This window comes from Athalia rosae, chromosome 1 (genome assembly GCF_917208135.1).
Source record: "Athalia rosae chromosome 1, iyAthRosa1.1, whole genome shotgun sequence".
NCBI classification, from domain to species: Eukaryota; Metazoa; Arthropoda; class Insecta; order Hymenoptera; family Athaliidae; genus Athalia; species Athalia rosae.
Window position 1 is genome coordinate 29,291,654 of NC_064026.1, and position 23,000 is coordinate 29,314,653.

At 37.3% G+C, this 23,000-nt stretch overlaps 4 protein-coding genes across 15 annotated transcripts in view; 2 read left to right on the forward strand and 2 right to left on the reverse strand.

Moving 5' to 3' along the window:
- LOC105683737 (RNA 3'-terminal phosphate cyclase) lies at positions 1-2,709 on the forward strand. The gene is made up of 7 exons (XM_012396550.3): positions 1-350; positions 521-638; positions 728-1,049; positions 1,132-1,273; positions 1,372-1,511; positions 1,631-1,778; positions 1,865-2,709. The coding sequence occupies exons 1-7, from the start codon at positions 309-311 to the stop codon at positions 2,093-2,095; spliced, it is 1,143 nt and encodes a 380-aa protein (XP_012251973.2). The 5' UTR covers positions 1-308; the 3' UTR covers positions 2,096-2,709.
- On the reverse strand, positions 1,530-13,776 carry LOC105683736 (GDP-Man:Man(3)GlcNAc(2)-PP-Dol alpha-1,2-mannosyltransferase). 7 transcript variants are annotated; one of them, XR_007280100.1, is made up of 10 exons: positions 13,758-13,776; positions 4,554-4,681; positions 4,257-4,487; positions 3,948-4,180; positions 3,654-3,871; positions 3,294-3,578; positions 2,949-3,208; positions 2,730-2,864; positions 2,329-2,497; positions 1,530-2,091 (listed from the first exon to the last, which is right to left on the reverse strand). XR_007280100.1 is itself a non-coding variant. In XM_012396544.3 (8 exons), exons 1-8 carry the CDS (start codon positions 4,574-4,576, stop codon positions 2,410-2,412), a joined length of 1,473 nt encoding a protein of 490 aa, XP_012251967.2. In that variant the 5' UTR covers positions 4,577-4,860; the 3' UTR covers positions 2,319-2,409. The 7 variants fall into 7 exon arrangements, 1 of the variants encoding a protein (XP_012251967.2); XR_007280097.1 differs by lacking the exon at positions 13,758-13,776 and adding an exon at positions 8,305-8,441; XR_007280099.1 differs by lacking the exon at positions 13,758-13,776 and adding an exon at positions 5,152-5,711.
- Positions 4,925-22,164, forward strand: LOC105683735 (copper-transporting ATPase 1). 5 transcript variants are annotated; one of them, XR_007280082.1, is made up of 17 exons: positions 4,925-5,115; positions 5,940-6,036; positions 6,456-6,510; positions 14,599-15,008; positions 15,111-15,397; positions 15,491-15,712; positions 15,797-16,026; positions 16,098-16,287; positions 16,396-16,629; positions 16,715-17,585; positions 17,671-18,257; positions 18,376-18,579; positions 18,653-18,873; positions 18,988-19,152; positions 20,354-20,581; positions 21,843-21,959; positions 22,071-22,164. XR_007280082.1 is itself a non-coding variant. In XM_012396539.3 (15 exons), exons 2-15 carry the CDS (start codon positions 5,946-5,948, stop codon positions 20,484-20,486), a joined length of 3,900 nt encoding a protein of 1,299 aa, XP_012251962.2. In that variant the 5' UTR covers positions 4,925-5,115; positions 5,940-5,945; the 3' UTR covers positions 20,487-21,825. The 5 variants fall into 5 exon arrangements, 4 of the variants coding, with proteins under 4 accessions (XP_012251962.2, XP_012251966.2, XP_012251963.2 ...); XM_012396539.3 differs by lacking the exons at positions 21,843-21,959; positions 22,071-22,164 and having other exon boundaries at positions 20,354-21,825; XM_012396543.3 differs by lacking the exons at positions 4,925-5,115; positions 5,940-6,036; positions 6,456-6,510; positions 21,843-21,959; positions 22,071-22,164 and adding an exon at positions 9,507-9,644 and having other exon boundaries at positions 20,354-21,825.
- The window catches only part of LOC110116867 (putative uncharacterized protein DDB_G0282133), a 6,056-nt gene continuing 5,105 nt past the window's right edge, over positions 22,050-23,000 (reverse strand). For both annotated transcript variants that reach the window (XM_020851086.2, XM_048660169.1), the window contains exon 3: positions 22,050-22,953. In XM_020851086.2, coding sequence (XP_020706745.2) covers positions 22,904-22,953 — 50 coding nt within the window. In that variant the 3' untranslated portion in view covers positions 22,050-22,903. The remainder of the gene's footprint in view (positions 22,954-23,000) is intronic.

The window sequence follows — 23,000 nt, forward strand, 5'->3', positions numbered from 1 at the left end:
CGAGGGACTTGTCGGGATCTCGGCTCCGTAACAATTCTGCATTTTCGTTGGCGGATGTGACAGGGGTCTTGTATTACTGCCATTCAGCGCCTTGAAATTACTATACATCGTACGTCACGTACGTTGGAGAGCACCTTTGAAACATTTCGAACAAACTTGTCACTTGGATGACAGCCGGCGTTTGAAAATAAGTTTTTGAACTGATTAAAGCAATATTTGATAACATATTCCAACAGCACGAGAAAGTTTTTACAATCAAGTGCTGTTTATTGTGGGTAGTTTAACTGAAAAGTACAGTACATAGTGCGATGGCCTCTCCTTTAAAAATTGATGGAAGTCTGGGCGAAGGGGTAAGTTAAGAGCTATTTTTGGTCATCCGTTAATAATAGGTTATAGACATAGGATGTGATAATAATAACGTGCTAAATGATAGGGCTTTTGCATATTACCACTTAATCTCTATTTTTCTAAATTTCAAATCGGTTGAATTTTTTAATTCCATGTAATATTTAATGAGCAGGGTGGGCAAGTGCTGCGGATAGCGTTGAGCCTGAGCGCACTCTACAGAATACCTATAGAGATTATCAACATCCGAGCTGGTCGATCGAAGCCTGGCTTAGCAGCACAACATCTGAAAGGTAATTGTTGCAATCTTTGGCAGAGAACTTAATTAGCATTCCTTGCAAATTCATACACTGTTAATTTTTCTTATACCTAATGATTCTAGGCGTTGAGCTGGTTAAACAAATGTGCAATGCGAGAGTTAATGGGACCTATATTGGATCAACGCGTTTGGAATTCTGGCCTGATTCCCTACGAAACTACAATAAAGAAATTCGCGCAGACATTCAGACAGCAGGCTGCATTTGCCTTTTGGCTCAGGTGGCAATACCCTGTGCTCTGTTCCTACGCTGTTCAAACCCTATCAACTTGATCCTCAAAGGAGGGACTAATGTTCCAATGGGTCCATCCATAGAGTATCTCACTGAAGTCTTCAAGCCCTTGCTCAATAAATTTGGAGCAACTTTTGAGTTTACAGTAGTCAAAAGGTGTGTAGAGCCACATTTGGATCAATTAGGAGATTCTTGTTTTCAACTGAAAAACTTATTAAGAATTTTGGGATCATTTAAGGGGGTACTTTCCAAAAGGTGGTGGAGAGGTCCACCTCAGCATATCCCCAGTAAAAAAATTGAATGCTGTGACATTATTGGAGCCAGGTCATCCAGTCAGTATTTCAGGGTGGGCTTATGTTGCAGGAACTGTCAACATTGCTGTATGGATGAGTTGTATTAATAATATATTCGATCAAGATTTTTCTCTGATGTATTCAAAACAGATCATAGCACTCACAATTTTCTCTCAACCACATAGGAAGCAAATCAGATGGCTGTTGAAGCAAAGAAAACCATAAGTAAAAAATTAGATGAAAATAAAATATCTGTGCCACCTATCAATATTGAAACTTACAGAGAAGACAGAAGTATGGCAGTAGGGAATGGATCTGGCATCAAGTGAGTTCCAACTTCCCATTGATTTTATACATTTTTTTTTTATCGTCTTTAATGATTCAGAAGAACTACAACTAAAAGAAGTTCTGTGATATTCATATGTATTCGAAAATAACTTTCAGTATAGTTTGCCGAACAAGTACTGACTGTACATTCGGAGGTTGTGGTTTAGGTTCTTCATCTCAAACCTCCGCAGGGGTAATTGCTGCCCAAGAAATTCTCGTTCCCCTTACAGAACGAGGATGCGTCGACGAACATTTACAAGATCAGGTCACTCATTGAATAATCTCATATAACATTCAATATTCATCAAATTCTCCCGGAATTCCAAGTCCATGATATCAATTTCTCAACAGATGATTATTCTAATGGCTTTGGCTTCTGGACGATCCAAAATAAGGACAGGAACTAGAGAGTTGACTTGTCACACTAAAACGGCGATCCAAGTTGCTGAGCTGATGCTTCGCGACAAGGGTCTTAGCTTTCACTGTTCCAAGGAGCAAAATGAAGATGGAGGCCCAGAAACATTCGTCGTGGAGTGTGAAGGGCTTGCACTGACCAATGACAGTAAGTCAGATGTCTCCTGATGATTAAATTAAGAAAGTACAATTAAATTCAAATATTCAATAGGATCAGCATTTAGTGCCTAGTCATTTGATATCTTCAATGTCAGACCGTGTCAGGTAAGTGAATTGTCACAATTCTTGAATGTTGATGAATTGTTGTAAAATTAATTGTCCTCAATTTATATTATGTTATTGTAAGAAACGAAGAGGACTTGCGCGTGTGTAGAATAATCTTATATTGGGATAACACTTACAAAAACTTTATTTTGTTATGTACAAAACAGGAATAGATACAGCCATGACTTATGTCATTATTTGGTTCGATTGAAGTTGATTCATTCTTGTTTTTGTCGAAAGAAAGGTTCAACCGCCCTTGTGAATTCTGTTTCAAAATTTTCACTTGAAAATCGGTTGACGGAGGCTCTGAAACCGAAATGTTGTACATTCTTACTTATTTGTAGAAAAGTTGGTATTCATAATAGATATACACAAATGCCCTCGCAAATTTTAACGGACCAGAAGCATTTATAATAATACTAATTATTGATGTTAATTTGAACTTGAATGAAGTCCTACCGAAATCATGGATTTTGACAACGCGAAGTATAATAAAACTCATTGCCAGCTTCCGTAAATGAACATGTGTTTGTCTTACCTTGCTGCAGTTCTTATTCCGTCTCTATCTTTGGCATGCATGCTCATGATGTATGCCATTATTTTTGCGTACTCTTCTGGGTTTTCCGCTAAGAAACCAGTCTGACTACTTCGCTGAGTTTCTACGATATCAGCTCTGAAACAGAAAAATAGAAAATACGTAGATGGAGAAGCGTAAATTTCTGAAAATACTCTACAAGTCAGGAAATAAAATACCAACTTGGGACCACCAGACGCGTGTGCCACCATGATTAGTCCTGCAGCCATACATTCTACAATGCCAATGCCGAAGTGCTCGTTCCACATTGCATGGATTCCTATTGTGCCTTCTTGCAATTCCTTCACTAATTCGGAATAAGGTGCGTTCAGTTTAAATTCCACATTCTCATCTAGTGCCAAATGTTTTGCCAAATCTTGCATGTCTTTTACTCTGGCCTCATCGTCGGCGTCGCGACATGAGCCAATAAATACCATCCGAATCTAAAAAGGGAGTAATTGCATCTGTCATTTGTAAATCAAAGCAGCCATAAAATCACGACGATTAGATTATGCATTGACTCTTCACCCTTTCCCATAAGTCGTCACTGACTATAGATCTAAGTTCGTACAGAGCCCTCAATTGTAACGGATGGTCTTTTTCAGGTCTAAATTGGCCAACAGACACAATCTTAATGATTCCATGTTTTTCTTCCATGGTGAGAAGTGGCAATTGCGTCAGGTGTTTTACGTCACAAGGAGGATAGACCCTATGAGTCTTCAGTGGGCAGTTCCATATCGCATTGATGTGGTCTTCGGTCCATGAAGAATTCACCATCACAGTCTCAGCACACCTGCCACACCAACCGTATATCTGCGGTAAGACGAATACCAATCCATCACATACTGGTTATGCAGTTGATTATGTACAAATGAACGCGTAACTCACGGCAGCAAAGAATTTGTAGTATGCAATCTTAGCAGCTGATAGAAAAGGGTTTCTTGCTATTATGCGTCGATTGTTGTGAGATATAACTCTACGATACACATGTCTCAACATATCGGTAGAAATTGTGGGATAATGAGTGTAACATGCAACGCGACAGCCACCGATATACTTGAATAAGGGATATGTAAACGCATATCCCATTGTATCGATATACATATCTGTAACCAGAAAATTAGTGCTAGAAAATATACTCAGCGTGAATTCTTGCATAAAATATGAACTAATTATAGTCACCAGGTTGTAAATTGTTCAGAGCCTCGAGACCTAGCAACACAGATCCAAGACTTTGACCTAGCAACGTAAAATATGGGTACAGGGAAGCATCGACCCATTTTCTTTTGTGTAGATATATGAATTCAATTCCTGGGTTCAACTGAATGTTGAATGATTTTTCTGCTCTTTTAATGATCTGCTCTGGCTCGGCATTCAAGTCTCCAGTATATACCGCAATATGTATGTTTGGCCATCTGTGAACATAATTGATTGATAATTGGGGAAACAATGATAGTTCTGACTCTACATATACGTTATGTATAAGTTTACTTAGTTTGTATGGCTTTGATAGCAGCCCACAGAACTCGTTCACCTCCACCGCCAGCATTACAATATGGGTGGAAGAAGCCAGCCACTGTTTCTTTGTGTGATCTGCCATTTCGCTTCTTGGCAAAATGATGTTTTCCGTAAATTATCAAAATTGGTAGAATTATCAGTGTGCATGTCAACCCAGTAATACAGATGATCAACAGGATTTTCAATGTCGAGATTAGCGAGGATCTGAACAAAAAATATACATGATTAAAATGACAAAGAATTTGATTCATCAGGGACCTTCTTACTTACGTTATGCAGTAAATGCTCAGCATCTTTGCTCTCTACTATATATTCAAATATTTATGACCGCAACGTGTCCCAATACATTCAAACGCGGTTCGTCACCAGAAGGGATTGCATCACAGTCAGAACTTAACCTTAAGTAAACGTCAGAAATGTCAGACATAAAACGTATCGCAGGTACAAAAAGAATGTACGCCAATTAAGATCTATAAATTAGTGTTTACGCTATATGTTACACACGTCAATTATGTCATTATTGTAGTTCCGTAAATATAAAAAGCATGTCCATTAATAATTTCGAAAATAAATCTCGTCCCGGGGATGAATGCAGTAGCAGAAGATCGAGCTACGTGTATACAATACGAGTTTCAACTCGATATGTCAATCTACGGAATCTCGACCAGCTATGACTAATCGACCCGAGTAAAAAAGACTACAATCGTACAGTCTGAATGGTCTGAATATCAGCTGTCTTGTGAAAGTGTGTTGTGTCCACTTTGAATACCGCTTTTTAGTGTTCTTAATAATTAGGTATAATACAAGTGCATGGCAGGACCGTTGTCGGAACGTGAGTACTTCGTCTTATGCATTTATAATTTCCAACCTGATGTCTCTATTGCCACCAGTATTGTCAATCCCCATGGACCCCGTGGACCCCATGTGATTCTATCTCTCTTAACTGCAGATGAAATTCAAATTATTTTCTGATTAGTTTCTCGAACCTACAAATCGTTTAATTATTGCTCAACATGAACTTTATAGTATCCACTTTCATGACCGACAAATGTTATGGTGAGCCTCATTTTGGTTGCACTGAAAAAATCGTCCATTCTGTCGACACAATTCTAGGTTATGCTGAAATCCAGTAGGATGCTACCAGTGGATGCTACACAGTGCACATACATTATTCTAACTAACCATATGTCAACGTCTTTGTTATTCTTCAATGCGTCTTGATACCTCGTTTTATACGCGAGTTAATAGTTTTAGATGCTTGTACAGTAACCAGAATGAAAACGGTATGATTCTGCTTGTGTGAGATTTGGCTTGTATTATTATTGACGGAAAATTGTTGTTATACAGTGACGGTATTCTATCTATCCAAGATTTTTTAATATACAATAGATATGGCTACATTTGACTACCCAAGTACAATTCTATTACAACGAATCACTATACTTTCATCACTAGTACCTACATATCAGAATTCATACCATGTTGCATCTACAACTTTGTTCTTTGTCACTTCATTCTCTCTACAAAGACCAGTATCTTGTCATTGTTAACAATGATGATTTACTGACAGTATCAGCCTGTTTGCCCAGTATCGATCATGCTCATGGATTGTTGATGAACAAATACCAATCAATATCTCTCCTATTTTTACTATAGGTGATAATGAAGGGGCAAACGTTGGAAGCTAAAGAAAAAAATGGAAAAGAATCACCTGATAGGACTGTGGTTGAGATTGAAAACGAACAACCACTAGGTAAGATAGATGCTCATTGTGTACCAGTAGCTTATTTTATTTAAATTCAACTAAGATTGTAAATTCAATGTACAAAATTCGAACGTTATACATGTAGATTAGGCATTCAAAACAGCCTCATCTTTTCAAGTAGCTTAAATAACTTTTCCGAATTAAAGCCATTAAAAGTTGAACGATATAATAAATTGAAATGGTATCTTATCAATGCAGGCATTGTTATACCATAGCTTTTCCTCAAAGAATATAGGCCGTCTATCTGTGAGAAGATTCACGTGATGTCATTAATCGAATGAATACATACATGACAAAAGTCATTCTTTAGCTGCTGTAGTGACTCGTTCGCATGTAGTTCGGATGTTATCGTTCGTTTCAAATCAACTCGCGCCACGTTTATTTAAAACAAACTATATCTATTGCAGGAGATATCAGTGAATCCCCAGCGCAAGAAATGGAACTTCAGCCTACCAAAAACCGGTGAGTAATTAAACAATTTGAAATGAATACTCTTTAGAGACTTCCGCGATCACCTGCTGAATCGTTTGCACTGCACGATAGACAAAACAGTTTCAGAATAATCGAACGATTCATGACCATGGACCAGGATCTCCCTTTCACTTGCGTATTACGAGAAAAAAACAACACGAAAGATTTATACAGTTCTGCCGCATGGTCCGGCACCGTGAGCGGTCCAGTTACAATTCGGACATCCAGTGCTAAAGGCGGTGCGGGAAACGCGGAAGAACGATTTCAACAAATTAACTAACGATCAAACGAAGAGTGTTCTGTGTCCATTCGATCAACAGCAACTGGTCTTATATCTCAACTGACCATCTATCGCTGTTGATAAAATTCTAACGATTAAGTCAAAGTTAGTAGAAGTATAATGAATCAATTCGGAACACCCGGATCTACAGTGTCGTACAAAACTCAAATATAACGAACACCTGCTTTTCTCGAATGACCGGTTTATTGATTTTCGTTACACCTGCGGGTGTTAATGATTTTTTTAAAGGACCACCGTATAAAACGAACATAAGTCGAGATGCCAAAATATTGAAACGCACTTTGCATAATAATCAAAGAAATTTGTCAGATTGTGAAACAGGTTCGTTTGGGGTGTTTGTATAGGTATATTTGACCATATTCAACAAGTGGTTGTCAATGTGATGTCGGCTGATACCGCCGTTAGAAAATTATCGCTATCTCCAGGTAGATCCGCCCGACTTTTATTGTCCCTCGGGTCAATAAGTGATGCATTCTCAGTATACTTGCGCTCTATCGAAGTTAGGCGTCGCGAGATGGTAGTGTAGAACCAGATGGTAGTTATTCTCTGTTAAGTCATGCAAGTTAATTTATTCCAAGTTTCGTGATGACTTTCAGTGGTCTAATCGTGCAAATGTTGAAATAATTGTGGTGTAAGAGAGAAAAAAAAAATGTATCCAAATGCTCCACCGCAAAGCACATGATATTCAACTAACCGTTACATTATTAGCGGTTTGCAGATTATACAATCTACCGATTATCTCGTCATTGATCCGCTTGTCATAGATATTGAAAAAATCGGGGTATTATTCAACGCTGCAGTGGAATTCGTCGACCATTTCCGCAATAATTCTCGCAGTTATTTTTTCCTTGTTCGATTAATCCGATTCTGACTAGACTATTTCCTCATGACGACACCTACGTGAACTTTGGTGTGTGTGTGTGAGCAAAAGCTCACCGAGTTAAAATAAATTTTCATCGAAGTCATTCCCGAGATAATATACAACATCGTTCAACGAAAACTTGCATCTTCTGAAAGACTCCACAAATCGAAATCAATATTACATAACTATCGACGGTAATTCACGTGACAATGGTTAAAAGCACAAACTAAAATCTGAAAATCGGGATAGATTGTGGGATTATACCAAATCTTGACAGTCGACGCTATATCGCTGGTATATAATACGGATCGTCGATTACATCTCTGTGCGCAGATATTGCGCGATATTGAAATGGCACGATCAATAAGTTATTAAAATAAGTTCTAATGACACATAGATATTATCGTAATTCCATAACAATCGGTAAATACCCAACGTCATGCTGAATGACGTAGCACATATATTTCGGTATCCGTTCATACTCTGCGTATGGTACAAATAATGAAAAACCACGGCTTACAATTAGAGCGATTATTACAAAGTGAGAACCTCGTCGAATGAGCATTCGTGAGAAATTCTTTTACCCATACTTTCGCTTTGTTTGAATCAAAATTTAAATTACCATCTTGGACACGTGCGGGGAACACGCCCGGAAATATTCTTCTCACTGTACAATCTCTGACGTTGTATTAATTTTCACTCTGTCACTATCCATTTACACATCATTAAAACCATTCGAGTCACATAAAAAACACGGTGTACGTGACACTTGTTCTCGAATTTATTATTTCGTCTAATACAACGTAATGTCCCGTATGTTTTTCTATATTGACATTGCGCACGGCTCTTTAGTTCGATGTAAGATCTGTATTAGCATTGATTGCACCCGGCTCGCTTAAAACGTTTGAACGTTTATCCTTATCAGTTTTTCACGCAGTTATGGGAGTTCGACCGTTAATTGGTACCGCATGTTTTTCGTTTATCTTTTAACACTATTATCTCGTTGCAGTATAGGTATACCACCGATTCGAAAATTTTCTAAATCTTTGAAAATTATTTCCCCGTACGCGTGGCGCAGTGATCATCTGTTGTTCAGACTGCAGTGATTCTTATTGCGTATCCATATGCTGGTTTGATTCATCTTGCACTTAATCGTTTTACGGCTCCGTCGTTGTAGTATTTCCAACTTTTATTCTGTTGTTTATAAGCCTCAGTCTCCTGCGAGGTGCAGGACAGGTTTTTGTTGCAAAACTTGTATGGTTGTAGCGTGATTTAAAGACAGAAAGGTAAAAAGAAAAAGAGCGTTTAATGGCCTCCGGACGATTGAGTTTTAATAACAGGATTCAGTACAACCGTCGCAGCCTTATGGATGTATCGAAAACTTAATCACAATTGTGCAATTCGTATTTCCCATTTGTTCTTTGCAACGACAGTGCCGCAATATCCAGATAAGACCGGCAAGGCGGATATTTGAAATGTCGTTTGAATGATAATGGTTCGCTTTATCAGCTACAAAAAGAACGGTAATTGTGTCGGAGGTGTAAAAAGGGATTTAGCTTTCCACGGGGTGCAGTTTTCAAAAGCTTCTCCACGTACGACAACACCTCGTCGCTCTTCCATTCCCCTTTTGAATAGATCGATTCTTTATAGAAAGATTAACGGAAAACTCGAATAGTTTCGATGCATTGCAGACACGTAAGTTGTTTGTTCTTCCTTTCCGCAGGTTTTTAAAGTTTATGAACATCGAGAGAACCGGTGTGTTATATGGTGCACGATGGAGATATAAACCGAACTCGAACCATGAAATTGGAATTCTGAAAAAAACAAGTTTGTGATACGGTGAACGTTCGGGAAGTTTTTTGAAAATATTTTTTCGCTTTCGTTTCGTTCTTGTCGTTCTACCAAAATGAAAAGTGTTGTGAATGGTTTTCGGTATCACCAGCTAAAAGAGGAAAGTTTTTGGTAAGTAATATCTGCAACAAAAAAAAAAAAAAAACAGATACCAAGGATATTTATTTCTAATTGTAAGATCAAACTTGTCGAGGACAGCGGGAGCAAAACGGTGAATCCAAGGATTTTTCTTATTTTTCCTTTCGATTCACGATGAAGTTTACACGTTCGGTCGCTTCCGATCTTCACGCATTCATGAATGACCTGAAAATTTATCTGGGTCATTTCAATATGTATGCACTTAATTACGCTTCGCATCCGTATCGGAACATTAAGCTACAATTTGAATACATTTAGACGGCGAACGGGGAAAAAAATGTCATATCGTTATTCCTGCGGCAGGGTCTCGGAAATGTGTGAAATCCTGGAGCGAATATAATCGTTGGTAGTCCGCGAGTCGTAGGAAGGCGCTTCTTACGTTCGAACATCTGTTTCAATTTTCTTTATTTATGCGTTTTCAGCTGGTGCTGCGCAAAAACGTCGCACGCGCGAACGTTGCTTGGATAGAAATGTACTATGTATTAACACGTCGACAACTGTAACCCATATCATAGAAATTCTCAACTCTTACATCACCAAATACGTACGCTATACCATCTGGAATATTTTACTGCGGCAAAGCGTATAACGTTCAACTTTCAACTTACAGTTTACGAGGACAAGGACTTGTACCCCAGTTGATAAATTCGACGAGACGTTGGATAATAAAAGAGCCCTGAACAAACGAAATTTTATGTACACATTTTTCTTTTTCGTTTCATAAGGACAATTTTCGTGCATCTATAAACCGGGTCGCGGTCGCTCTTCCATGAGGTTTCCATGGGTTCGAGGAACAATATTTGCAAAAAGACGAAAAAAGGAGGAATGTCCTCGAATTTTGAGACGATTTATGTATTTAAATATCGGGTAATTTGAATGAGAGTTACGTTACTATATTGCAGACCTACTTAACACGAGGTCTCCCTTGCGCCGCGTTTTTCGTATACTTTCCATAGTGGGTATAACGTAACAATTATGAGCATACACGATAATGACGTAAACGATCTGTGTATTAAAACTTGATTTATTATCGCCATATGTGCTTCTTTAATTTTTTTTTTTCTTCCGTGAAAGGTTTTCCAATTACAAAAAATGGTCAAGTATGAAAACGTTCTGTATTGTTATACAGAAGTGTTTGCGAAATAAAAAAAAATAACTAAATTTACTCGAAAGATAAGAAAGTCCGACTGCAGTCTGCTACACGAAAATTGCAATGCGTATAAGTTACGATAAGAATTTGCGATAGGGAAATTTTTTCTACCGAAACCATTGCTGTGTTGCAAAGATTAAAATTTGTATACTATAGACGAGCGAATATCCTTTCCACAATTATACGGCGTAAATATGTAATTAGATCGAATTATTTACGCAAAGGTCATAATTCACAGCGACGATTAAACCTCCATATCGTTAACGTTAACAGATTTACGTTACTGCATAGGTTACAAATTTTCATTTGCTTGTTAATCAGTTTCCATTCATAGAAAAACCGACGTTGAAACGCTTGCACGATTTACTCTTCGGGCTCGTAATGGTCTATGATGATCACAATCGACTCATCCTTCGTTTGGATTTTCTTCTTTCTACCTACTTTTTTTCAAGAGAATTACTACCGGTTTAAATAACATTATCGAGAAACTGGTTTGTCACGTCAAACGAAAGTAGACTGCAGTCTTTCCTACTTCTCTAATTTGACCCTCTTAATCTATAAAGCGATAGAGTGTCGGACGATAGAATTTCACATACTCGAATCCAGAACGCGGCTACACCTACAGCCTCGATTTCCTATTTTCCGCTCGACTTCGCGACTTGGGATTTAGAAAGCAAGGCTCACGCTTTGAAGAAAAATTCAATGTCAATCGTATTCTCGTCCCCGAAATTTAATCTGCGGGCTTCCCATGCAGCGAAATTAGGCGAAACTCGTCGCACTCGAAATTTTTACCTCATCGAAAATATATACGGATCTCGGGATACTCGGGACAGTTTTTATCGAGTCTTTGTTACACTTCGGTCAACCACTCGCGGATGATGAATTCCCTGTGAATCATTCATGACCGATGTTCTATTACAATCAACCGCTGTGAAAATCTATCGCTTTACATATTTATCAAACAATTTCTTGCTTATTTAGAATCGCAAGAGCAGGATGTTAGGGCGGAAATAGAAGACGGGCTTATCTGCATATAAACTATAGACACATTAGCTGACTATATGAGTAACGTGCAGCCGCAAGGCAAGCCTTCGATGTGTGTATATTAAACGTACACTGTATCGTTATTGAAGCACACTTGCTATTCACATTTATGGCCAGCTAATTATTTCCCACTCTTGTCTTTTTATCCCCCATTCGCTTCCTCGGTAATGTCAGGCAATCGGCAAGGCTTCTTTGACTTCTATAGTCTGGACGACGATCGGGCAATATTAGTAGCCTTTCTCTCCTGACACGTGTTTTCTTTGATCGCTATGATGACCAATCATTTATGACGTGTGGATGAAAAATTTTGGGCCTTCAATCGTAGAAACTAACAATTCATCGGTATTTCTGATGTCCAGTAAATTTTCCAAGTGTGAAAGTAACCAAAATGTCGAAAATATAGGTGAAATCGGGTGAAGTACACGAAAAAGTGATAATCCTTGGTGAAAATGAGCAGTAGTCGAATAATATTCCAAGTTTTGGTCATTTTCTACATCGAATCGACTCTATCCAAATTCGATGACCGCGCGATGAAAATTTCGGGTAATTGAAACAGTGCTGTGAAAGTTTATTCAATGACGAAGTTCACCGCCCCCCTGGTTCACCAAGTAAAATTGGTTTACCAGAACTTTACCTATATCGGTGCGACCGGGAATTATACCGGCTCAAAGACAACCACTTTTACGCCAACGAGTGAGAATATGAGCCTCCTAGGGTGAGCATGCTGATGATTCTATATTTTATGCCGAGTTCGTTTCGTACAAACTTGTATTTCTTTTTTTCACTCTCGACAGACTGACTGCCATGGCGGTTTTTAATTACCGAAGGTAAATCAGATCGTTGAATGAAAATTTGATCAAATTGATAGGAAAATATTCAAGAAAATGGACCCATTGATTATTTTTTTTATTTTTGCAAAAAAATTGACAATTTGAAACAATTTCGACAAAATTCTTTTCCTGCCATCGCAGTCGACCTGATTCAACTGACGTCGCGAAACTTGACCTTGACGAGCGCCGAAAATTCCAGCATAGCCTCGGCACCGGCGAAGAAAGTTCAATGCGTGTGTAGAAAGCGAGTCTCTGATTCACTTTCTTTTCCAAGTCATTCGAAATTTGCGTGCCATTGATACGGTTTGATATGCTTCAATGATAATCGGATGGTAATGGATTGAGATGATTGATTCTATGAATAATTTAGATTAGTCCGCTCTGAAACCTGACAACATTTTATTTCGAACATGATTCAAGGGGTAATTTATTCATCAACGAAAATGACGTAGCCTAATCCGGCGTCTGTTGGGTACTGAGGGTATTAATTCAATTTATTTCGAGTAGATTCGGAGCCAATCTGAGTTAATTTGATTAAGCGCAAATTATTGTTATGAGGTCTGCAAAAATAAGCCTCGCCGGTTTGAAATCTGTCGAATGGTCACGGATCGAAATGAGAATTATTGACAAGTCATGATTGGCGGACGTGATGAAAAATTAATTTCCGCATGATATGTTTAAAATGGTGCGAACATAAGTACATGCATTGTTTTCTTTCTTGAAGAAAGGTTTGTATTATTGCACCTGGGAATACGCGGCATGCCATTCCAATAATTACAAATATTTTCGTTACATTAGATGTCATGTGTACTAGATGTCATGTGATCGTCCAGACTCATATATCGTATTATGTAAAACATGAATTTGAAATGATTAATGATTGAATGATGTATTCCACATCGATCAATTATCTTAAACATCAATTAAGCGTCAATTTTGCCACAACAAAAGAGAGCAACAACGACTACATGGCCTGGATTTTTCATTCAGCATTGACTATAAAAGATCCTAAATTGTACGAATGATCCAGCGTGTAATAAAATATTCATCGAGGGAACTCACGATCCGTACAACGTAGGCTTCGTCCTTTCTCCACGAAAACCAAAATAGGGACGTTCTATTCGTTTTTTCTTTCACACGGTCGGAAATGAGATCATTATCGTAAAACCGTATTATTTATATTTTACGAATGACCTGTGACCCTATATCAGTTAGAAGCTGATAATCAACGTTCGCGTAGTAACTTATCGCGACTAAGCCTTATACTGGCGAAGATCTAGCGACCCCAGCTCTATTCGAACTAGAATGGTTTTTTTTTTTTCTTGTCTCTCGTTTTTTGAATCACCACATCCCCGCTTACCCGACTATTAGAGTCGTGCGCAAAGATTCGTTTCCTAGCCGGGTGCAAATCGAACCGGGAAGAGGAATAGAACTTGGTGGTAATGAAATCCTAATTAAGCTTTGGACATACAACGCTGATATGGCTTTGATAATTTTACTTCACGAGGCGCTACTTTGACAACGATATCCTAACTTTTGACAAACAACCTTGCACCGTTCGCCTCGTGTGGTTAATTGTTTTTCGAGCTAGTTTATAGAAAGTAGAGTTGTTTGGTTCAACAATGCGTGGTGATAAAAAGCCATTACTTAATGCAGAGTACGACTCTGATAACTCTGACGCCGTACGGTAAGATTATATTAAAAAAATCAAGTGACGTAGTGAATGCGAATTCACGAAAGCGCACAAGTCTTGCGATTACCCGGTTACCAGATATTGTATAATAAAAATATACTTTGTAAGTGATGATAACATGAGCGCGTTGCTGTTATCTCATACCATTGGGAATGTATTTTTTTCCGAATATTATTAAGTCTTGAAAGATTTCCTCTGTACTTGTTACAGGGATCTTGAAGATGCGACCGAATTCCAAAATACAACACCTCTTGAACGAGCCCCGAAGTGGGTGCAGCAAGATAATGATTATACGTCAAGTACGAGTAAAGTTAAAATCAATATCGATGGGATGAGCTGTCAGAGCTGTGTCAAAAACATCGAAGGAACTATTGGTGCAAGAGAAGATGTTGTAAATGTTAGAGTAGATTTAGATGAGAAAGCAGGTTACATAGAATACAAAAATGACGAGACAACGGCTCATGAACTAGCAGAAGCCATTGGAGACATGGGATTTATTGCCACTGTAGAATCCTCAACGAATCGGTACAGAAATGATAGTCTTCCCGAATCTACTATAAGTACGTGCAGCATACACATCGATGGAATGACTTGTGGATCATGTGTCAAAAGTATTACAGGTACGTTGGACTCCGAAAGATACAAATCTGAAAATGGATGATAAAATTAAATTTTAAATTAATTGCGGTGCTTAAGACCGAGCGATAACAATTTGATTCCAGGTGCAATCTCAGAAAAACTAGGTGTAAAAGAAATCGACGTTAGCCTGGAAGCCAAAGAGGCCAAAGTATCCTATAGTAGTGGCGATGTGACCGCGGATCAAATAGCAAACTACATTGAAGAAATGGGATTTGACGCATTTGTTAAAGAAGTTAATGGAAAACTGAAGAAACCTCATTCTGACACAGCAACCAATAATCACTTAAAAAATGGAGGTGTAATTGTGCAAATGAACGGGGGTGGTGATATAATGAGCTCTAAACTTTCGAAGTGTTATTTGCACGTCAAGGTATTCAGATTCGTTTACATTTCACAAATCATTTGGTCGATGTACTTGAATACCTCGGATAAATTACATGACCTAATTAATGCATTTTTATAGGGCATGACATGCGCATCTTGCGTAGCCGCGATCGAAAAACATTGTAAAAAGTTGTACGGGGTTGACAGTATCTTAGTGGCACTGTTAGCTGCGAAAGCCGAAGTGAAATTTGATGCTGAAAAAATAGCACCAGCTGATATTGCATCCAGCATTTCTGATCTGGGATTTCCTGCGTCATTGATCGATGAACCTGGTTCTGGGGAGGGCGAAATTGAACTGAAGGTATTGACTATGAAACTAATCAAAAATGCAAGAAATTTACTATAATTTTTTGCCTTGTAGTTCAAAATGTGTGTCAATTTCCAGATTACAGGTATGACGTGTGCTTCATGCGTCAACAAAATCGAGTCTCATGTTAAAAAATTGTTTGGTGTAAGTTCGGCAGTAGTAGCACTCACAACTCAACGCGGAAAATTTAAATATGATGCGGAAAAAACAGGTGTTAGGGACATAATTGAAATTATCAATAAATTAGGCTTTACTGCAACTTTATTTAGCAACGAGGATAAAGAGAACAGAGGATATTTAGATCACAAGTGAGTTCACCTCTTGATTTTCTACTCTGAGATAATCTTTCGGAACTGTTTGAGAATTGTAAACATTTTAGGGATGAGATTCGAAAATGGAGAGTCACATTTTTGATATCTCTAATTTTTGGTGTCCCATGTATGGCAGCAATGACATACTTTATGTTCATCATGTCTTTCGGTGGTAAATCTCATCACGATATGTGTTGTGTAATACCCGGACTATCGTGGGAAAATCTTATCCTTTTCGTCTTCTCAACTCCTGTGCAGGTACGAAATAACTTAAGGATATATATATACATATATATAGTGTCACCAAATTTCGTTTGACAGTGGGCATTGCAAGATACTTTGTGATAAAAAAAAATTTTCTTACAGTTTTTTGGTGGCTGGCATTTTTATGTCCAAGCATACAAGGCAGTGAGACATTGTTCAACTAATATGGATGTCTTAATCTCAATGACTACAACGATATCATATGTGTACTCAGTTGCTGTTCTCACTGCTGCAATAGTAAAAGAGCAATCTGTCAGTCCTCAAACTTTTTTTGATACTCCACCAATGCTATTAGTGTTCATTAGCCTAGGAAGATGGTTGGAGCACGTTGCAAAGGTACCAATTTACAAATGTTACGAATCCAAGTTCCAATATGATATTCCCATACCTTATTTCGATTTAAAAAATTTTGAATTTCTAGGGAAAAACATCCGAAGCATTGTCCAAACTATTATCTTTGAAAGCAACGGAAGCAACTCTAGTTTCTTTGGGAGCAAATTATGAAATACTGTCTGAGCGTTTGATAAGCATTGATTTGGTCCAACGTGGTGACATTCTAAAAGTAGTTCAGGGTGCTAAAGTCCCTGTTGACGGCAAAGTTCTTTCGGGTCATTCAACATGTGATGAAAGTCTGATCACTGGCGAAAGCATGCCAGTGCCAAAAAAGACTGGATCTCTTGTTATCGGTGGATCAATCAATCAAAACGGGCCACTTTTGATCACAGCTACGCACACTGGAGAGCATACAACTCTAGCACAAATTGTTCGTTTGGTTGAAGAAGCTCAAACGAGTAAAGCACCTATTCAGCAGTTAGCGGATAAAATCGCTGGATATTTTGTACCATTCGTCATAGCTGTATCTACAATAACATTATTAGCATGGACAGTGGTCGGCTACGTTAATATAGACCAATTACCCATATCTGACAAAGACCACATAAACAAATATGATGAAAACAGAGAAGAGATAATTTTTCAGTTTGCCTTCCGTTGTGCGTTATCTGTACTGGCTATTGCATGCCCCTGTGCTTTAGGACTGGCAACTCCAACGGCGGTAATGGTTGGTACCGGAGTTGGAGCAATCAACGGTATCCTGATCAAAGGTGCAGAACCGTTGGAAAATGCACACAAAGTTAAAAGTATTGTTTTTGACAAAACTGGAACATTGACTCACGGGCTTCCTACTGTAACTAAAATTGGCTTATTCGTTGATGAAAAGATTTGTTCAATCACTAAATTACTGTCGATAGTTGGAACCGCGGAAGTCAATAGTGAACATCCAATTGCTTCAGGTGAGTCGAAAAATATTCATATTTCTGGAACAAATTATCTCTTATGGAATGGTTTATATCTACCATCCTCATTTCTTTCATTCAGCGATTGAACGGTACGTTAAAGAAACGATCGGAACCGAAGTCAGTGGTCAATGTACAAACTTCCAAGCAGTACCTGGCTGTGGACTCAAATGCAAAGTATCTCATCTGTCTACGATGATGTCTTATGCCCTCAAAGCTGAGAAAATTATCAACTACACCAACCAAGCCAAGCACGCGATTTCTGGTACTTTCAGTCTCAATGACGTACCCGTAGATATTGTGCCAACAGCAAGTTCGGTTCAGGAAAGGCAAAACTTGGATTTAGAGTTATTATTGAGCCCGGACGTGCATACTAACCAAACAGATTTCAATGATACGTATGAAGTTGCCATAGGAAACAGAGAATGGATGAGAAGAAACGGTGTCCATGTGCCAATAGAAGTTGACCTGCGAATGTCTGACGAAGAAGATTTGGGTCATACTGCTGTTTTAGCTGCTATAAATGGAACACTGATTGCTATGATTAGCGTAGCTGATACAGTCAAATCTGAAGCACATTTGACGGTATATACCTTGAAAAAAATGGGGCTAGAAGTAATATTATTGACCGGTGATAACAGAAAAACTGCTGCATCAATTGCTAGGCAGGTAATGAGACATTCCTCATTGGCAAATTTTTATCTTCATACAATTCTGAGTTACCCAAATACGCTGAACCTTCATGTTTCAATCTGCAACAACTAAAATGTTCTCACTATTTTTCCAGGTGGGTATAAGCAGAGTTTTTGCAGAAGTTCTACCGTCCCACAAGGTAGCAAAGATTCAACGATTGCAAGAACAAGGGTTGAGAGTGGCTATGGTAGGAGATGGGGTGAATGACAGTCCAGCTTTGGCTCAGTCTGACGTTGGCATTGCCATTTCCTCGGGAACTGATGTTGCCGTAGCAGCTGCGGATGTTGTATTGATGAGAGTTGGTATCGTTTTTCAAGTTGATAAGTCAATGTACATGATTTAAGTTATCAAATATTTATCTTATATTCCAGAATGACTTACTGGATGTTATTGGTTGCTTAAATCTCTCACGAAAAACAGTTCGCAGGATACGAATGAACTTCCTGTTTGCCAGTATATATAATTTGTTAGGTATTCCAATTGCAGCTGGTATGTTCAGTTCGCTCGGATTCACACTTCAACCTTGGATGGCTTCGGCTGCTATGGCTTTGAGTTCAGTCTCCGTTGTCGGAAGTTCGCTCATGCTTAAGTTGTGAGTATCCAATACCAAACGAATTTGTTGAGTATTATCAAGACTTATTGATGTAAGAAAATGGATGTCATTTACTGTGAAATGTGATACAGAGTATTTTTTGGTATTATGCAGATACCGTAAGCCCACAAGAGCAGTGTTGGAAACGCCAGAATACATTGCTGCAATGCAAGCCCATCTTGCCGCTAGGTCAATAGAGTTGGAATCTGTTTCTGTGCATGGTGGTGCCGATGATGAACTAGCACCAGCATTACCAAGATCATCTTCAACACTATCTAGGTATGCTCAGTCGAGCCGTTCACTCCAAGTTTTTCCAGAAAATATCAACCACCCTATCATATAGCGGAAGTTACTGCTTCTATATAGAACGCTGAAGTACAAATACTTCTATTTCCCAAATTTACGTTATCTAATTCTCGTAATCAATTGTTTATTACTTTTGTTTGTCAAGTATCATTGTATGGCTACAAAATTTTGATGTCAGGTGTATACTATAAATCATCACGAACCTCTTTAGTTCCAAAACTATGTTAAGTAGATTCATAATATGCCATACCAGTACCTAGTCGTATTGTTGATTAATAATTCGGAATTGATTATGAGTTTCCGTATTTGGATACGTCATTAAAATATCACAGTTCCTTGAGTACTATTATTAATAGTAATCTTCGTGTAGGTGAAATGAAGTACCGGTCTTGGAGAGTAAGATCCACATTTAGGTGTGTTTTAAGTTCGACTTTCAGGGTTGGTTTGCTGTGAGTATCTAACATTGTTCTGTGGAATTACTGAAACAGAGAAGAATGCTGTTGTTATTGCCGCTGAAGTCTATTCTATGCCTGTGACTATTTCATACCGTGAACGTTGCAATTGTACAAAAAAATCCTAGGCTTAATAAAACCGTCCTTGATAATACTGAAGTGATCTTCATTAGTATGGCTCAATTCATAGTTGTTTGTTTTGTATTAACGAAACGGTCATGATAATTTTTCAAATTTCTCCAACATGTACAATTATATGAAACGTACTACTTAATGTTATATTTCTCTGTTTAATGAAAGTTACTTTCATTGAAACCATTAATTTTTAGGTACAGTTCAGTTTTATCCAGTATTGTAATGCGCATATAGAGCTAATTGCATTTCACTACTTCAAATGGATAATCTATTGGACATGAAATGCGAGCGGCTTCGATCTTACTTATTATTGGGTTATTCGTCATGTTTTTTTCTAGCATTTGCGTGTCTGTTTGTGATAAGCCCAACGCTTGACCTTTGGCCTATATTAACCGATTCTTATCCTAAAATTAAATTGATATGGTTAGATATTTGTGAGAATGTGTTGCTGATATTATTTCATAAAGATGTTTACTGTGTGTAGAAATGGTAGTCACAAACACAGTGAATATTGAAATATTGAGTGTGTAGCAGAGAATTACTCATTATTCAATTTATTCTTAACGCATTAATATTTTGATTTCCAGATTATTTGGGAGATCGAAAAATGCTGTCGATGGCAGACTCCTTGGAGATGATGGAGAAGACGTTGATCTTGCTATACATTATGCAGGATGTAAAAAAGAAAGAAAAAATGACACTGAGATGACCCTATTGTAAACAAAAAGAAGCAAATTTTTTCACTGTGCAGTGAAAAACGCTATTGGTGTTCAAAAACCTACTATGACTCTACATCATGATCTGAAGTGGAAAAGGTAACTCTTTGTGATCAACTGTATTTGAGACAACGATTTGTACACTTGAATGAATAGAATCGGTCACTATTAGTAACCTTCTACAAGTGAATTATGGTGAAAGAGGCTCTTGGAAAATGATAAGTAACATGAGTAAGGAGTGTTATTTAATCACTGCGGGATCAGTTCTTAAAGTCTTTTTCATTGTTTGAAAATAGATTATACCGTACTTACCTTAATTGCTGACTAGGTGCATTCACAGCACAGCATAGTTGTTCGAACAAGATTTCTAATGACTTATTTGAAGTGAAAAATGCGACCTGCAATATTTGTATATACCCATGTATCTTTGCAGCTTTTCGATGAAATTACTTGCGAATTCACGTGCGTGAATCTTGGTTTGATCTATAAATAAATGTAAATAAGCAGAGTGGCGTACAATAGTTCGCGCAAATTAGAAACTACATCTTTTAGTAGCGTATACATATACTAGTGTCGCTTAGAAATTCTCCATTTCAAGAAGACAATCGTTTGTAATTATGTAAATATTATAATATTTTATATGTATATCGACTGTCATAATTCAGTTGGGATATCGAATTCATCATTTGTTATAAAAAACGCACCTTAGTCTTCAAATTAACAAACAGATACATTTTTTGGTCATGTTAGATATGAAAAACTAGACAATTCAAAACATAAATTATACGTGATACATGATACCTCCATGTGAAAGTTTTAGCAATTAAAATTGAACAGCTGTTCGTGAAGTTTATAATATCCTTTGTTTTTCTACATAGTATTTTTTCTGACCAGATATATCCAAACTTCAATCTAGCTGATCACCTTATAAAAATGGCATAGTATGAAGTACTGCACCAAAATCAAAACTTCCAAGTCACGATGACTATATATGTTTAAATCAAACTGTCACACCTATTGTGATACGTAACGCTATCGAGACTGCCAGAACGAACTAATGTAATATAAATGGTTACCCATAATCTACCAAAAATTTTAGTGCCACTTATTGGTCATGAGAATAAACTATAAGAAGATATATTTTTTGTTGAATATTCGTGACTTAAAAAGGTGTAATGCAAGACTTGAAATAACCCATTACCAATAATGTATTTAATGTTTATCATTTATCGTCGTCTACTGGGTATTTTTTAATTAAGTCATTACAGTATGTGTATAGTTCCAGAAATTTTATAAATATATCATTTTTTATTGACAATTAAAATAAATATTTTTCTCTTGAACTTACGTTTCTGAATAGGTTGTCTTCAATTTTGTACGACCTCGTTTGTCAAACTCGTTTCCGTAAAGACCAGCATGCTTGTATCCATTGAGCTCTTTTCAAAACACATAAGCCACATCAAGGAATAAAAACCAGGTAAAAGAAATAAAAAAAGATTGAATAGTAGTTTATAACTTTATTTAAAATATTTAACTGATACGTAACTCAAATATAGCATAACTGTAACAAACAACAAATATATTTCAGTATTACATACAGTCCATCTTATGATCGCTATGGAGTATCGAAGTACAGGAACATAAAGTTTTATGGAGTAAGGTGCAACCGTGTATGACACAAGGTAACAAACTAACAAATAACAACACATGAAAGTAACTATAGTTAATAACAAAGACATTCGATGACTTTTTTCGAATATCTATAAACCTTTGATAGTATTATTGATAGTATTATTTGTGATACTTTGGTACTTTGATTACAATAATGAAGAATATCAAATATAAGTTTAAAGTAAAAACAACTAGAATGTTTAGGAACATACTTTAACTTACTACGTTAAATTCAGCATTTTCAGTAGCAAAGATAGACTAGTGTCGAACTATTCAGTCCAGTCTTTTAGATTCTCTTTTAACAATATTGAAGCAAATGAATTTTTAAGAGCAGTTTAATACCTAATATTTTTGGAAGTTTGCTGTAATACAATTTCTTGATGCTGTTCGTATTCTAAGAGTATTAGAATCTTCTACCCACTGATTTGATGGAAAAGGGATTTGTTTAACAATGTCATTAAGAAATTATGAGAAATATTAAGAAATATTTAAACATGCTCGTTAGCCAGATAGAGAATTTTTATCCATAAAGAAAATCAGTTTCACCTTTTTAATATACCCAACAATGAAAGTGTAACACTCACAGCATGTCGAATGCACAATCAATTTTATGCAAGTACGTTTTTAACTTAAAATTATTGTTACATTTGATGCATCTTGCATTGTGACATGTAGGGAGTCAAAAAATGAAAGATGATCACATTAAATGGGATAACATAGCCATCTCTGGTATAATGGCTTTGAAAAAGTTTATGGGGAGTTGCTTTCAGTATCCAGGATCTGTGACAAGCAAATGAATACTGAAATGAGAAAAATCAAGGCTTAAGTAGAGGTGATTGTCTCAAGT

Excerpts from the sequence above, each read along its gene's own strand:
- LOC105683737 (XM_012396550.3), top strand. The coding sequence starts at position 309 with ATGGCCTCTCCTTTAAAAATTGATGGAAGTCTGGGCGAAGGG. Across the intron at positions 351-520 it reads ATGGAAGTCTGGGCGAAGGG|GGTGGGCAAGTGCTGCGGAT; the intron begins GTAAGTTAAGAG and ends TTTAATGAGCAG. Across the intron at positions 639-727 it reads AGCAGCACAACATCTGAAAG|GCGTTGAGCTGGTTAAACAA; the intron begins GTAATTGTTGCA and ends TAATGATTCTAG.
- LOC105683736 (XM_012396544.3), bottom strand. The coding sequence starts at position 4,576 with ATGCTGAGCATTTACTGCATAAC. Across the intron at positions 3,872-3,947 it reads TCTGAACAATTTACAACCTG|ATATGTATATCGATACAATG; the intron begins GTGACTATAATT and ends TTCTGGTTACAG. Across the intron at positions 2,498-2,729 it reads GGAATAAGAACTGCAGCAAG|AGCCTCCGTCAACCGATTTT; the intron begins GTAAGACAAACA and ends TTTCGGTTTCAG.
- LOC105683735 (XM_012396539.3), top strand. The coding sequence starts at position 5,946 with ATGAAGGGGCAAACGTTGGAAGCTAAAGAAAAAAATGGAAAAGAATCA. Across the intron at positions 15,398-15,490 it reads AGTGTTATTTGCACGTCAAG|GGCATGACATGCGCATCTTG; the intron begins GTATTCAGATTC and ends GCATTTTTATAG. Across the intron at positions 18,258-18,375 it reads CTGCATCAATTGCTAGGCAG|GTGGGTATAAGCAGAGTTTT; the intron begins GTAATGAGACAT and ends CTATTTTTCCAG.